Genomic DNA, 15294 nt, shown 5'->3' on the forward strand with positions numbered 1-15294 from the left:
TTCCAAGTTATCTTTAAAAGCAACCTAACATATGTGTTACAGTTGTGTACTTACATGATGATGAACATGTAGGTTGTTGTCAAAAGGGCTTCTCAGTCCAAATGCACATTCAGATGCAAAACATCTCCAAGTCATACGATATAGATTAAAATACACATTCTTCTCTATTTTGTGATCAAAACACACAAATGTTTTGTGCCTCTTAATACAGTAGTTCTAAGGTAATATCTACAATTGCCACTATCTCTCTTGATTGGCTTGTACAGTAATAGCTTCAGAGGATTTTTTTTTTAAATCACTCAAGATGGTAAGCACTTTCAGTCAGTAACAAACTACATGCTTTGTTTTTTTCACAATTTGTTTCTTTGCAGTTAACTGTTTGGATCGGCATGTGCAACATATACCAGACAAAGTAGCTTTGATTTGGGAAAAAGATGAGCCTGGTACTGAAGAAAAAATAACTTACAGGTATGACATGTTCCTCCTACTTGGTTTCAAAATTATCTGTGCAGAATTTGGAAAAGTCATATATTATTGCTTGCTTTTGTGGAAAATCTGTGATAATACTAATCTTAGAAAAGACATCTTGTTCCAGAAAAGAAAATATTTATTTCATCAAAATAGTTTAGGATGATTAAAAATAAAAGAACCCACTGGATGTAGCAAAGGCCTTTCTGGATTCATAGTGGCAAATTAAAAGTTCTGGAAAGCCCACAAGTAGGATGTCTCTGTGATAACATCCTTCAGCAACTAGAATTGAGAGCCAGACATAAATTGGCTTGAAAATGAGCTCACATCCATTAATACAGGTAGACCTCAGGTTCTGATAGCAGTTGGGACCAGAATTACCATCTGTAAGTAATGTGGTTGTAAAGTGCAATGTAATGTAACTTCATCACATTAGTCCAGTTGTTGTAATATTTTAGTGAATAGATTTGGTAGTCAGTTTCAGTTTGCTTATCTTGCAGTATTTTGCTAACCCCTTTTTAGAGAGTCACAGTTGTTATGACAGATCACTGTGAGTATTGCAAAATTCTGATTGTAATTAAATTGTTTTTACTGTATCGTGTTCAAGGTGAGAATTATATTTATATTGCATAGTTATTTCAGCATTAGCAATCAGTAGTTTAGTCTGATATGTATAAGAATTTCATTCCACAACCTTCAATTTATATGGCCACCCATTTCACCTAAGCAACTTTGGGTGGCAAAATGTGAAGATAATAATCCAAAGTGAGAAAGAAAATAAGAATTTGCAGCAAAAATAAATCAACAAAATAGTTTGTATTTCTTCTTCATCTGTTGCTAATCTTTTGCTTCTTTCACAAGCATCTGATGAAATGGTAAGTTTGTGTTTGCTTCCACTACTTCAGATTGTTAACAGGCACTCTGTATATGTGTGTGTATACATACATACATACATACATACATACATACATACACACACACACATACAGACATATATACTAAGTATGTTTGTATTGCATTCTGATACATCATTAATTTAACTATAGTTTACTAAAATATCATAATTGTGTGACTTTACACATACTGTAGATCTAAACCAGACATGTCAAGCTCGTGACGTGACATTGCACAACGTATCGGGCCGGTTTTGCCATTGCCGGCAATGGGGTGGGCATGGCTTCCAGATGACACATCCGGCCCGTGGGCCGGCAGTTTGACACCCCTGATCTAAACCATAAGGTTACTATTTTGGCTGTATTCACATAAGACATCAAGCCACGGTTAATGTCAAGTCTTTCTTGAATTGAATCCTTAAGTGTTCACATAATTTTCTTTACAATAGTGCATAAGTGGTTTCCCATTATTTTCTTCTGAGATTTTATTTTTATTTTCCAAACCTGGGATGTACCTGGTGTTTTATTCAAATAGTAATCTGATGCACACTGCCCACCTAGTTAGCTGATCTATAATAAGCTAACCAAATTATAGTTTATTGGGTTTCAAGAAACCAAATGTTATGAATTTACTGGAAACTAAAGTATGGAACCTTCAAAACTTCATTTATTGCTGTTTATTTGTATGTAATTTTTTAAAATGACATTCTTAGTTAATCACATTCTTCTGGTTAACACATTCCACTAAGCTATGGTTTGCTTAACTGGGCTTATAAAATAAATTACAATGGGATGGGTTCATTCAACATAAGTCATAAGTTGCTACATATATAAACCAGAATGACTAAATTCACACAATATAGTAAACCAATACTAAACAAACCATATTATAGTTTAGCATGTTGACTGAATTCAGCTATTGTGTACAGAGCTCACTCCTCATTTTGATGTTTCATTTGATTGCTACCAGATTATTCTGAATTGATGGAGCAAAACCAAAAACTATATAGCCAGCTGAGCCTGTTCAATCTGGTTTACTTTTGAAGCATTGGATTATAACTCAAATTCCCAACTTTTAGTTGGCTGGTAATTCTGAGAGTTATGAATCAAATTCTGCTGGAGACACAAGGTTGGGGAAAAGTGATTTAGGTTGTTTAGCTAGTATACACAGTTCACCAACAGCATGAAGATTGTCTTTTGTTTTATTATAGCACAGTACTTTACTTGGTTAGACTTACAGTAACAAATTGATGTGGATGTACAATTGTTTTGGCTTTGTACTGTATATAGAAATATCTTCCATATAAGGATAATATAATTTGTGAAGGCATCCTTCATGAATGATCTTGTCCATTAATCCATGCAGGAATTAACATGGTTGCTGCTGGAAGGCACACTTTGGATGCTGAAGGTTAATACAGTATATCTTTTTTTTTAACCTAAAAGCCGTATTGATAGATTAATGACCACTATAATTGCAGTGCATTTTCTGAAGTGCCTCCAAAAAAGGATAGAAACTAGTATGATCAACAAAAGTTCACAAAGATTTAAATACTACTGATCAAACTGTACTTTTATTTCTGTAATCAAAAGCTGCTGAAAAGTTATTTCCTTAAAAATAAGAATCAGCTTTCTTTATCTTAAATAAAGTTCTCAGTTTACTGCCTGAGTTAATCAAAAAGGATTAGCATTCTAACAACATTCCTTTGTTATGCTCAGCATAAGTACATTGCACCTGAATATAATACATTAATTGAAAAGAATATTTGATTTGCAGAGTAAAATGTACTCTTGTGAAGTGTGATGATATTCATATTATAAAATTGGCAAGTGAATAAATACTGTGTGAAAACATTTATGCTGTTAACACTCTTCTGTTTAGGCACTATTAGCACAAGGGAGCTGTTAACATTTTTAGAGTATCAGTATTCCTCTCTCCTTTTGGAAGGATAAGTGGAGAAAGTTATGCAATGCAAAGAGATAAAATAATATATTTTTTAAAATTAGTAGGCCTCTGGCTGCTCCTCTATTCAGTCCCAAGGATTTCTAGATAAGGGCAAACTAGTGGGTTGCATTCCATCTGTAGCTTAACTGCATGTGGCTTGAACTGAAAGCCACAGGTATTTTTACAATGAAGCAGTGTTTTTTTGAAAAAAAAAAAAAAAAAGGTGCCGGAACTCACACGTCATACAACCCGCCTTGCCTACCCTACAAGGTTTCATCCAAAAAAGATGCCGGAACTCCGTTCTGGGCATTCTATCACAAAAAAAGCCCTGCAATGAAGTAATGCACAATTTTAGCTTTGGATGTAATTTTAACTTGTGTGCACATAATGGACACTACTACAACACACTTATCTGTTGTGCATTATTGAATTAGGGAGGAGCAACTTTCTTTCTTCATAAATATAGTAGTCCTAGATGATTTGTCAGGAAGTGAATTCTGTGTTCTACAATAGGAATATAGGAAACTGCTTTATATAGTTTCTCAATCTGGTTGTCTGTACTGACTGGTAATTATTTTTAAGAGTTCCAGACTCAACCTGTTTTAGGATTAAATATTGGATTGCATTTTTACCTTAGAGCAGATAAGATGTGACCTCAATATGGAGGATAATGCTATCTGTCCTTTACCATGTTTAAAATCACTTTCTGGCCCAGCTGCAAATCATGAACAAAATAATGTAGACCTATTGAGATGGTCTAGCTAAGGCTTCTGGTGGATCCTGAGAATTTTCTGAGAGTTGATATCTAAGATGAGGTAACTGGGTGAGATTTCCCTTGTGAGGCCTCTTCCCAGTCTCTGATCCAGAGTAGCTCCCTAGTTTTCAGAGGAAGTGGAAAAAATGGAGTGAAAAGACACCTAACCTTGGTGCTCTCTAAGCTTGGTTGTTTGCTTGCAGATGTTTCATTACTGATTATATTACCTAGTTGGGTAATGAAATGTATGCATGCAAAGATCAGAAACATGAAGGAGTCTAAAAGAGATAGGAGCCAGAGCTATTTGCCAATTGTTTTTAGTTAAGACAGGCATGTCTTGCTTGGCAAGGAGACTTATGGAGCACTTTGACTCTGCTCTCGACTCTATTTGCCATGTCTGAGGACTAGGAGGCCTTATTTCATCTTTTGATTCCTCCAGCTATTCTGATGCTGCCTATGTTTGATCAGCTTCAGGTAATTCTGGCTTGGTATCTCCTAAGGCTGGCATTCCTGTTTAGTGGCAGAGCTTCTTCAGATTGGGAGTCATCTGAACTCTGGGCCATGACACTACTTTTGTGAGGGATGGCAGGGACCAGAACACAGAGAGGACTTTGATCTTTTGCTTGGGACTCCAGAAGATTTCTTTTAAAGGGGGTGATTGACAATCCAGAAGTATTTGATTGATTATTTTGAAATGAGTTTTTTATGTTGACTTTTATGTTTGTTGGCAATTTATCTAATAAACAATTTAGACCAAGTAGCAAGAAACCTTAGAAGAAGCTTTTCAGATCATTCAAAGATATTCCACCTTACCATAATGACTCACTGTAAATTAAGATTAGAAATTGCTCTCACAATTTCCAAGGTATTGGAAACAGCAATATGAACATATTGTCATGAATAGCAATGGAGTTTGTAATGAAAATATTTTACAATAAAGATGGAGAATTTGTATGCAAACTACAAATTTTGTATACAAACTAGTTTATCTTGCTTTCATATTATTTAGCTCACTCTCACAAGATCAGTGGAACAAGCAATATAAAATATATTATCTAATGGAAGCAAAATAGTTCAATCTATCTCACATCTTAGTCTGGGAGAGATGACTAAGACCTACGTTCCATCTATGGAAATCCTCATGAAAACAGGAATTGCTGGTATTTCCTGATTAATATAAATCTGCTCAAAGTAGTAGTATGTAGAAGGCAAAATATATAATGCCTCCTGCACTTGCCAGGCCTTTCCTGGAATCCTTTCTAGGCTGTTTTTCTTTCCCCTGCAGCTGAGTTTCTTCTGATCTCAAAGCACAGTGGGACAACCAGGCATGGCCACAGCACAGTTGCAGATGAACATCCATGGACCTTACAAGAAAGAGTTAAACACCTCCTTCTCTCTATCTCTTCCGCTGGAAATGCCTTCTGATATCCACATTAGTATTGTGAGACAAGCACAGGTCAGAATTCTGAAGTATAATTCTGACCTCAACAAATTATTTATGAAAATGAAATTTTACTATGTAGAAGCCTGTGGACTTTAAACATAGTTCTGAACAATGTTGATATAAGAAAGTTGTAATAAAAATGAAGTGATAGTTCACTAACCATGGACTGATGGGATTTCCAGGTAATAAAGTAGTTTTGTCATAAAGGTACTATATAGTACTTGGCAAATAATGTGCTTTTCTTTCATTCCTTTGGTAATCCATTTCAGTTATAAAAGTAACTGTTAAAAACAGCAAAGAGAACAAAAAAAGAAGAAAAAATATTTTTCTTAAAATGATATTCTTGATTTGGCATTAGGCTATTATTACTTTCACAAAATGAATTTAAATAGGCAAATAACAGATCTTGAGACTTAGCAAAAGCAAAGAAACATGCTTCCTACAAAGTATTCTTTAATGTAGTTTTAATGCTAGGAATGCCGACAAATACTAGATATTTCTCATAATATCAATAATTTAAGAAATTCAACTAGTTTTTTTTAACTCAGCAAGTTTAGTTATCCAAATGATTACATTATTATATCTAAAAGTTGTTTTTGTAATATCTCTGCATTTTAAATTGCTTCTAAAATTGTTGCTGTTGTAACAGTGCTTGTTTAATTTATGATTATCTTGGTAAAGAGCAGAAATTAAGTCTACAAAGCTGAACTTAAATGAATTAGATTTATGTTTAAGTTTGCTTGATAAATATTTATCCGGATTTTTTTTGTAGATTAAAATATAATATTTATAAAGTTAAACAAAATGACAAGGCATTTGTTTCTACATTGCAGGGAACTTTTGGACATGACCTGTCGCCTTGCTAATACCTTAAAGAGAAATGGTATAAAAAAGGGAGACCGAGTTGCTATCTATATGTCTGTATCTCCAATGGCAGTGACTGCCATGTTGGCTTGTGCCAGAATTGGTGCTGTTCATACAGTTGTATTTGCTGGATTCAGTGCAGAATCTTTAGCAGGGAGAATAAATGATGGTAAGTAATTTTTAGAAAAAAAAACTTTTTAGATAATAATTCATGGATTGGTTTGTTATTGCAGGGAAAATGCAAAATAAATTATTTTTCTTGCTAGCTAAATGTAAAGCAGTGATCACCTGTAACCAGGGAATCAGAGGAGGACGGATCCTAGAACTGAAAAACACCGTGGATGAAGCTGTAAAGAACTGTCCAAGTGTCAAGTGTGTCTTTGTAGCCCAGAGAACTGACAGCAAAATCCATACATGCAGTCATGATATTCTCCTTGAAGAAGTAGGTTCATCATGTTCGTGTTTCTAATCAGATAAATTCCAATCAAATTGGAAATGAATGAAGCTGATAAAATATGTTGTATGATGCTTTTATTTCTCTGTTCTAGCTCACACTTTTAGCAATTGTATGCCAAACCTATTATTTTTATGAATACTTATGAATCCAAAAGGAATGTGGCTTGCTGAAGCAAAATAAAATGTCTTTGGATAAGAATATACAATAGTTTTTTTACTATGTAATATATAAAAACCATTCATGGCCATGATTCCAGGAGAAGTATTGAATTCAGTATTCCTGAACATCTAATTTATACCATTCAAGGCATGGAACCTGAATTTTAAATTGAGTTTTCAAATAATTATTGCCTTTGGTGCTTTACATGCCAAAATAGCATTGTGCACTTGTTATTTCTTTGTGAAATGTGAAAAATATTGAAGAAGGAAAAACTTACCTCTGGTATGTATTTGAGAATATTTAATATACTATTGCTCCACTTTTCATTTAATTGTCAATTTAAAAAAATGCTTTTTTTAGGAGATGGCTAAGGAAGCATTGGTTTGTCCCTCTGAAATTATGGACAGTGAGGATATGCTTTTTATGCTTTATACTTCAGGAAGCACAGGAAAACCTAAAGGAATTGTTCATACCCAGGCTGGCTATCTGCTTTATACTGCCGTAACTCATAAGGTATCAGTAGAAACCTTGATTTTATTTTTTTACTTTAGTACTATCAATAGTGTGCAAATCACGTGGATAATGAAATTTGGCAGAGTTGGACATTTTGAATATGATGTGAGGCTAAAAAATGATTTCTCAACTAGTATGAAATTTATTATAACTATGCAACAATCTAGATTTGAGGAGAAAAGGGTGATGCAGAATAAACAAAGGTGTTCACAAAGTATCTGTGGGCAATTTCTTTAAAAAGCTGCATATCTGTAAAAGATACATCTTCTTTAATCACATGCTCTAAGTCATTTTTCCTCCTTTGAATTTGGATTGCTGCAGAGCCCTAAAAATTATACATAAGCAGATCTAATCTAAAACATAATTCTCAAGCAGACTTTTTAATTTAATTTTGGAATGCTACATTTTAAAAAAAATTGGGCTATTTGGCCAAATTTCAAGGCAAATGCACCTATTACAAGGTTGGTTAATTATACCGTGTATCTCATAACAGGTTTTTATATATACTTTACTATTCAAAGAAAGAAAGAATGATAAATTGTAGGAAGAATGTTACTTGAAATTGCTTTCATCTAATAAAATAGCAGATAACAAAATCTGTTTATTCTGTAATTAATGTTGGAATAAATTTCCTCATACAAGCTTTAAATTCTGAATCCATGATAGGAAGCCATGAAAAGTGATTTGCCTGAATTTGTGATTGATTTATTTCTTCACAAAAGGATGATTATATATTGACTACTGACAAGTATTTCTTGATCGTAATAATTTTTCATTAATATACACTGATTCTAACCAGCTATATTGTCTTTATAGCATGTTTTTGACCTCAAACAAGATGACGTTTTTGGATGTGTAGCAGATATTGGTTGGATCACAGGACACAGCTATGTTGTCTATGGACCACTTTGCAACGGAAGCACCACAGTTTTGTTTGAAAGTACTCCTGTTTATCCAGATCCAGGTAGAATTTTTAAATATAACACATAGAAATATAGACATAAGAAAGGGCAATTAGTCATGATACAATCATTTCTTTCTTGTGAAGCTTTAAAGGTTAACCACTTGCTTCTCCATATAGGGCCGATTTGGTCTAGTGGTTAATGCATCAGACTAAAATTTTGAAGTCTAGTCCCACCTTAGGCATGAAAGCCAGTTGGTAGATTTTGGGATAGTCACTCTTTCTCAGCCCAACTCATCTCACAGAGTTGTTGTGGAGAAAATAAGAGGAAGGTATATTAGGTACCGGTATGTTCACCACCTTGAGTTATTTATAAAAATAATAAGGTGGGGTTTAAAAGTGTAAAAAAAAAACATCCTGCCTGCAACCTTAGTTTACTGGTATCAGTAGAGAGCAAGTCTGCATATGTATTGCTTTTTATACAGCCCTTTCTTCTTTCTTGAATACTCGTGCCATCTATCTTATATAAATAAAAATGTAAGTGCTCGTTTGTTCAAAATCTTAAATCTCCGAAAGTTCTTCACCGATTGCTTTGAAATTTTGACACAACGTTGCATTCGAATACGCGCGTGTTTTTATATACCTATATTATATATAAAAAGCATGTTTTACCTGTCAGTGTGACATCTATATTATATAGATGTCACACCTGTGACGGGTAAAACATGCTTTTTTTGAAAAACAGCGCCATCTGTTGGACGTAAAAGCAACACACACTTTTACCAGACTGAGCCACAGCAACGCGTGGCTGGGTACAGCTAGTATGAAATAAAAAATGAAAATAAATTAAAGCTAACAACACAAAATCAACAGAAGCCAGATATTGAAAAGGATTTTTTTCTAAATATTTTGGTTATTATGATTGCTGTATGTGATAAGTATTACATTAGGTTTGTTATGTTATTAACCCGGGCAACATCCAGATTGACTTTCTGTGGATAGGAAATTATTTGAATTCAGTAAAGGTTTAACATTTTTTTGCTTTTGGGGGGGAGACAGTTTTTCTTCCTCTCTGTAGCTGCTATGCCATATTTGGGGATATAAATTATTTTTCACTCTGGATTCCACTGTGGAAAATTTGGATATTCTATTCCTACTGGACCTTGAAGCACAACGAATTCTAGCATCAAATAAAGTGTACTGATACTAGTTAATCTTTCCCCAGCCAAAACTCTTGAGACTGTATCCTCATTGGAAATTGTATGGAAATAGCAGTATTGATATTTTTTTTAAAAAAAAGACTTGATATTGGGGATTATTTATTTTAAAGCCTATGTATCAGAAAATGTACAGATATCAAATAAGAAAAAGACAAGAATTCACACAGCTTTTTAGAAAAGGTTCCCCAGAAATGTACCTTAACTGTACAAATTGGGGCACGCTGGAATATTACCCTAATAACTAGGATTGTTTTGGAGGTGTCAGCCCTACGAAGTAAAGTAGACTAAGAAATCAATGGCATGTAGGTCAGTACTACTTCTATTGTAACAGAATCTTGTAAGTCCCAATGTGCTTTCCCCCTCCTTCCCTTTAATTTTATTTGAACTAAAAAGGGGTTTGTCTGAGACATTTTATTAAGTTACTTTCTTGACCAGGCTTAGGTTATTTCAGTGATGGTGAACCTTTTAGAGACCGAGTGCCCAAAACCCGCCCCCGCCCACTCCACTCCTGCCCCCAGCCTGCTCTACCCTGTTCCGCCCACCTCTACGACCCGCCGCAGATCACCATGGCGGCCCAACGCCATGGCGGCCATGCCCTCCACCCGCACCCTGCAGCATCATCTGTGCACAATGGAGTGTGAGGGCAGAGTTTTGTCCTCGTTGCCCAGCTCCATGTGCTTGGCTGCGCTGCTCCATGTGGGCCACACTCAGGGGCGACTCTCCTCCGGGGGGACTGCTGGTGAGGAGACGGTCACGGGGGAAGGCGGGGCTGAGGTGACAGCACGTGTGCCCAAAGAGAGGGCGCCGAGTGCCACCTCTGGCACGCGTGCCATAGGTTCGCCACCACTGGGTTATTTTATCTGACTGTTGATTTGGTAGCCTCTGTTCCTCCTTTCAAAGCCATTTCCTCTTCTACATTAGAATTTCTTAAACCTCTTAAGCAGGTCAAGGGAAAAAAATATCTTGAAGAGTCGCTGCTGGCTGGCTGGGGAATTACTAAAAATTGCATCTCTCTCTCTAGTTTGCTAATAGAAGACTGCTGTGTCAAATAGTATAGTAAATCCTTGACTTATGACCATTCTAAGTTTTCAGCAGTCCTAAATGAAAAGACATCCAACAGATGCTTGAAGTTATGGCTGTTGCAGTGTCCTATGGTCACATGATCAAAATACAGGGGCTTGGCAGCCTGCCTGCACTTATAACTGCAGGGGTGTTTCAATTGCTGCACCTACCTGTCTCTCCCCCCACATCTATGCCCTTTTGGCTCCCTGCCCTCTGCTCTTAACCTTTGACATCTTCTTGCTGCTGTGGCTGCTGCTGTCAATGCTGACCTGGCTGCTGGCTGGGCTGAGCTGAGCTGAGCTGAGCTGAGCTGTGCTTTTGCCGCAGGAGAGGGAAAAAGGCCAAAAGAAACCCCAGAGCTGTGATGCCAAAAAACCACTTTGCGCTGCACAAAAAAAGTGAAAACCAGCCACAGAGCTGCAATGCACCAAAAAGTCCTATGTGGGTTTTTTTCCTCCCTCAGCACTAAGAGGTTTTTTTTTAATGTTTATCTGGGGCTGCTTTTGGCCTTCTTTTTTTAGCAATGCGAAGGGGATTTTTGGCGCTATTGCTTTGGGACTGCTTTCTGTTTTGTTTTGTTTTGTTTTTGCCTTCTCCAATCTGATGTTTTCAGCTGTATTAGATAGCAGTGCTATTTTGGGCTTTCCAGAGCCTTCCTTTCACTATGCAGCAGTGCACCAATTATTTTTCATGGCTAAAGATGGAAAGTATGGATGGTCAAAACAGGGCCAGAATACAGGAGATTGTTATGGACGATGCAGCAATTACAAAACAGCCCAAAATATTTTCAGTTGAACCTGTAATGAAAAGATAGCATGCAAGGCCAAAGAGTAAATTTTAGTCTTAAGAGTTGGATTGTACACAATAAACTTATTGCTACACTTTTTAAAAATATAAATGAAATGCCAAAAGTCCTTGTTTGGGTCTGATTAAAGAGCTATGTCATCCTTGTATAAATTAGTAGATGAATTGTTCAGGCCTAAATTCTGAATTATACAAAATATTTAAGATATAATATATTGTTTTGCTTCAGCAACTCAAAAATACACGTTAGACCACTGAGATAAATAAATTATAAAAATACTTATAGTCAAAGTTCAATTTGAATTTTAATCAGATTTTGGGCAGAATTAATTAAATTAAAATTTACTTTGACTTGGAGATCTGAGCTCAGTTTGAAGGAGCTTTTTATTCAATAGCTTTTAAAAGCTATTTTGATGAATAAAAATTAAGCTCTCACAATTCTTGCCGCTATTTTCTTCCAAGATGGACTCTTCAATTTCTCTCATTAATATTCCCTTGGGATCTGCCACCCAAGTATTTTAAGTTTGCACTCTTTAGCTTCTGAGCCCAGGAAAAAATCAGTCAGGTGCTGCCATCTCCTGATACTTCAAAATAATGTGAAACACAAACACAGTATTTTTTCAATTGTATTTGTTTAAAATAAGGGGGTAGTTGTGTATTTCAAAATGTGTAGGTATTCCAGATATTCATTCTCATTTAATATATATTCTGAGCTTATAAGACTTCTGGAGCTTACTTCTTAATATATATTGTTTTAAGGTCGCTATTGGGAAACTGTGGAAAGATTAAAAATTAACCAATTTTACTGTGCTCCAACTGCATTACGTTTGTTGCTGAAGTATGGTGATGAATATGTGAAGAAATATGACAGATCTTCTCTTACTACTCTTGGATCAGGTGAGAATGGACAAACTAAATTTTATGTCTATTTAAAATCCAGGCATTTGCTAGTTTTCTATGGAAGGAAAACAGAGCCTTTCGCAGGAAATTTCTTTTTCTTTTCAGTGATTCTTGCAAAGACCATAGAGGTCACTCTCTGTTATTTCTTTCTGTTATTCTTTTTTTTTTACAAAAAGAATTCATAGCATTGAGTAATGTCAGCAGGTTATTCTTCTCTCAGTTTTTTATCTTATAGGATTGGTCACATCCAGTTTCTTTAACCAGTCTTCAAGTTAAGTTGTTTTGTTACCAGCTATAAAATATCCTTAATACTGTAAATATCATAATTATTTATTTTGCTGTTTTGAATTGTAGTGGGAGAACCGATAAATCATGAAGCTTGGCACTGGTACTACAGTGTGGTAGGAGACAAAAGGTGTACCCTTGTGGACACTTGGTGGCAAACAGGTAAAATCAATATAAAGAATGGAAAAATATCACCACAAAAGTAACAGTATAGCCTGGTTTCAGACATTAAGGTGCTAAAGATTTTGCAGATTGATAATTGTGGCATTTTTTTCCAAAATAAAATAATTACAGTGTATCTTCTTAAGTTCTGAATTGCATTCATTTACATTCATGCTTTGTATACGTACTGCACATTTATTTCATTTATGTTTGTGATCTTCAGTAAAAGAATTGTGTGAAATAGTTTTTAAAACACATACATTTTACAAATAGGAATTTCTGGGCCTTGGATTCTGGATAGGTTTATGACACTGAAAAAAGAAATGCAATGTGTAACTCAAAATAGTTAAAATATGATGCTATGTTTAGCTGTAACATAGAAATAGGCTAAGAAACATTACCCTATCTGATCTGTAACTGTATTATCTGTAACTGTATTATCTGTAACTGTATTATCTGTAATTTCCTGTAACTGTATTATCTGTAACAAGATTTAATTTCTGAAAAATCTTATGTTCATTTTTTTCTAATGACTTCTGAATTTTGAATCTTTCTGAGTATGTTCATATATAATCTGCTTTTTGCTCTTTAAAATCTCACCTCAAGGGCTACAAATGTATTTCTTTAAGCCTTACTATTCAGAAGCAGGTTCCTTTTCTTTCTCCCAGACTTCCCCTTTTTAGCTTTATGTCATTCTTGACTTTTCCCCTCCATTCCTTATTGAGCCACAGTCTGTCTCTTTTCTGCTTTTGGCTAGTGTCTTTGTATGGTATAAGTTATTCTGTGTAGCAAAAGGTATGGCAAAGAACCAAAATTATTGGAGAGTCTTGTGATTACTACTTTTAACTGGCTTCAGCTCCGCTTTTTATTTTCATTTCTTTTGTTCTCTTTTCCCCTCCTTGAGCCAACTGAACCTCTTAAAAAAATTACACCATCTTCATATAAGCAAACATTTACTTACAGTTCATACGATAGGAGAAAAATATTCTGTGTGATCATATACCATGAGAGAAAATGAAGGAACAGTAACAGGGTCAACAAACAGAGCAAGGTTAATAGAATTTTCCAGAACCTCACAATCACCAACATGGTACATGTCAACATGGTATTAGCTGCTACAATTAACTCTTCTCTGTTCATGTAGAGTTGCTTAGCCGAACACAAATAAGCTAACAATTTGAAGACAGTGCAGCCTAAAAGAATTCAAAATGTGAAAATACAGTTAAGAATAAGATCCCAAGGCATAGTATTTTTAAATATTGAATGGAAGATTGAAATAAATGTTCAGGTTTTTATGCCATCAATCTTGAGATCATACATATATATCTCCATGAGGAGAAAATTCCAAAAATATGAATTCATCATGAAAAAAACCCCTTCTAGTAAAAGGTGACAATATGGTAGAACAAGTAAAATTTCCAGTATTGATTCTTTGGCAAGCTCACACACATGTAAGTGATATTTTAACTACTATTATACCAAACTAGGGAAATATGCACAATCATCAACTTATGAACTTCGTTCTTTAATGTGGCTTTGGAGCCTCTGTCATTACCACTGAATTTCATGGCATGGCAGGGTGCCACTTATTTGTAGCAAGCAAACTCCAGGGAGAAAATTAGGGATGTGTTTCTTGCTGAATTTGACAGGTGTAAATATTAGTCTCTTATAAGGAATGGGAGGAGTTTTTTTACTTGGAAAGTATATGGTAGTTGCCAGAGAGAAGAAAGACTGGTCTGGAGAAACTCTTGGCCAATGCAAGAAGTGAGCAGGATCACCTCTATTATATTTTCCCCCCTTCTCTCTCTTAACTTTGTCATTTCTCTTTGTGACATTTCTTCCTCCAAGACACTGCTTATAAAGAAGGTGACAGATAATAGTTACCAGAGATATGAACTGATCACTTAAATACGACTTTTGTAATTAGGTGAAAGGCTGCATGAAATCCTTTGGCAAGTTACAGATTTTTGAAAGCTGTTCTAAGAGTGATTTTCCAGGAGAAATGTTTTGTTTTTTTTATTAATTTTTTTATTATTTTCAAATATAATAAAATATAAACATGAATTTGATGGATATAAATACAAAACATCAGTACACAAAAGAAAATATAATTTACGTATGATCCCCGCTGCCCCCTCTCCGCTTCCCCCTCTTTCACCTGCCAAACCTTCCTCCCCCTAAACTCTCAACCACTCCACCTTCCTCCTTTCACTCCTACTTCCCAACCTCTTTCTCAAGCACCAACCGGAAGCAGTTTGGGGTAGCAGCAAGGATCATCCTCATAAATATACTTCCAAAATAATTAATAAACACATCAATTCTTATATATTTTTATCCTTTTCCCCCCTCCCCCCCCCGGACTTCCCAGAGCTAAACCCAGGAATAATTACAAAATAATTTTAATCTATCCAAAGCTATCCATTCATACGATAAACAAATATAAAATTACTATAACTCTAAAAT

General features: G+C 35.2%; 1 protein-coding gene across 1 annotated transcript in view; it reads left to right on the forward strand.

The window, feature by feature from the left end:
• Positions 1 to 361: 361 nt before the first annotated feature.
• The window catches only part of ACSS1 (acyl-CoA synthetase short chain family member 1), a gene marked incomplete at its 5' end in the record, with an annotated part of 26097 nt that continues 11164 nt past the window's right edge, over positions 362 to 15294 (forward strand). The window contains 7 exons of the mRNA XM_015812054.1: positions 362 to 468; positions 6338 to 6537; positions 6635 to 6810; positions 7345 to 7497; positions 8314 to 8461; positions 12244 to 12381; positions 12739 to 12831. Of these exons, the coding sequence (XP_015667540.1) occupies positions 362 to 468; positions 6338 to 6537; positions 6635 to 6810; positions 7345 to 7497; positions 8314 to 8461; positions 12244 to 12381; positions 12739 to 12831 (1015 nt within the window). The remainder of the gene's footprint in view (positions 469 to 6337; positions 6538 to 6634; positions 6811 to 7344; positions 7498 to 8313; positions 8462 to 12243; positions 12382 to 12738; positions 12832 to 15294) is intronic.

Source organism: Protobothrops mucrosquamatus, unplaced genomic scaffold (genome assembly GCF_001527695.2).
Source record: "Protobothrops mucrosquamatus isolate PMUCROS unplaced genomic scaffold, P.Mucros_1.0 scaffold_57, whole genome shotgun sequence".
Taxonomy (NCBI): Eukaryota; Metazoa; Chordata; class Lepidosauria; order Squamata; family Viperidae; genus Protobothrops; species Protobothrops mucrosquamatus.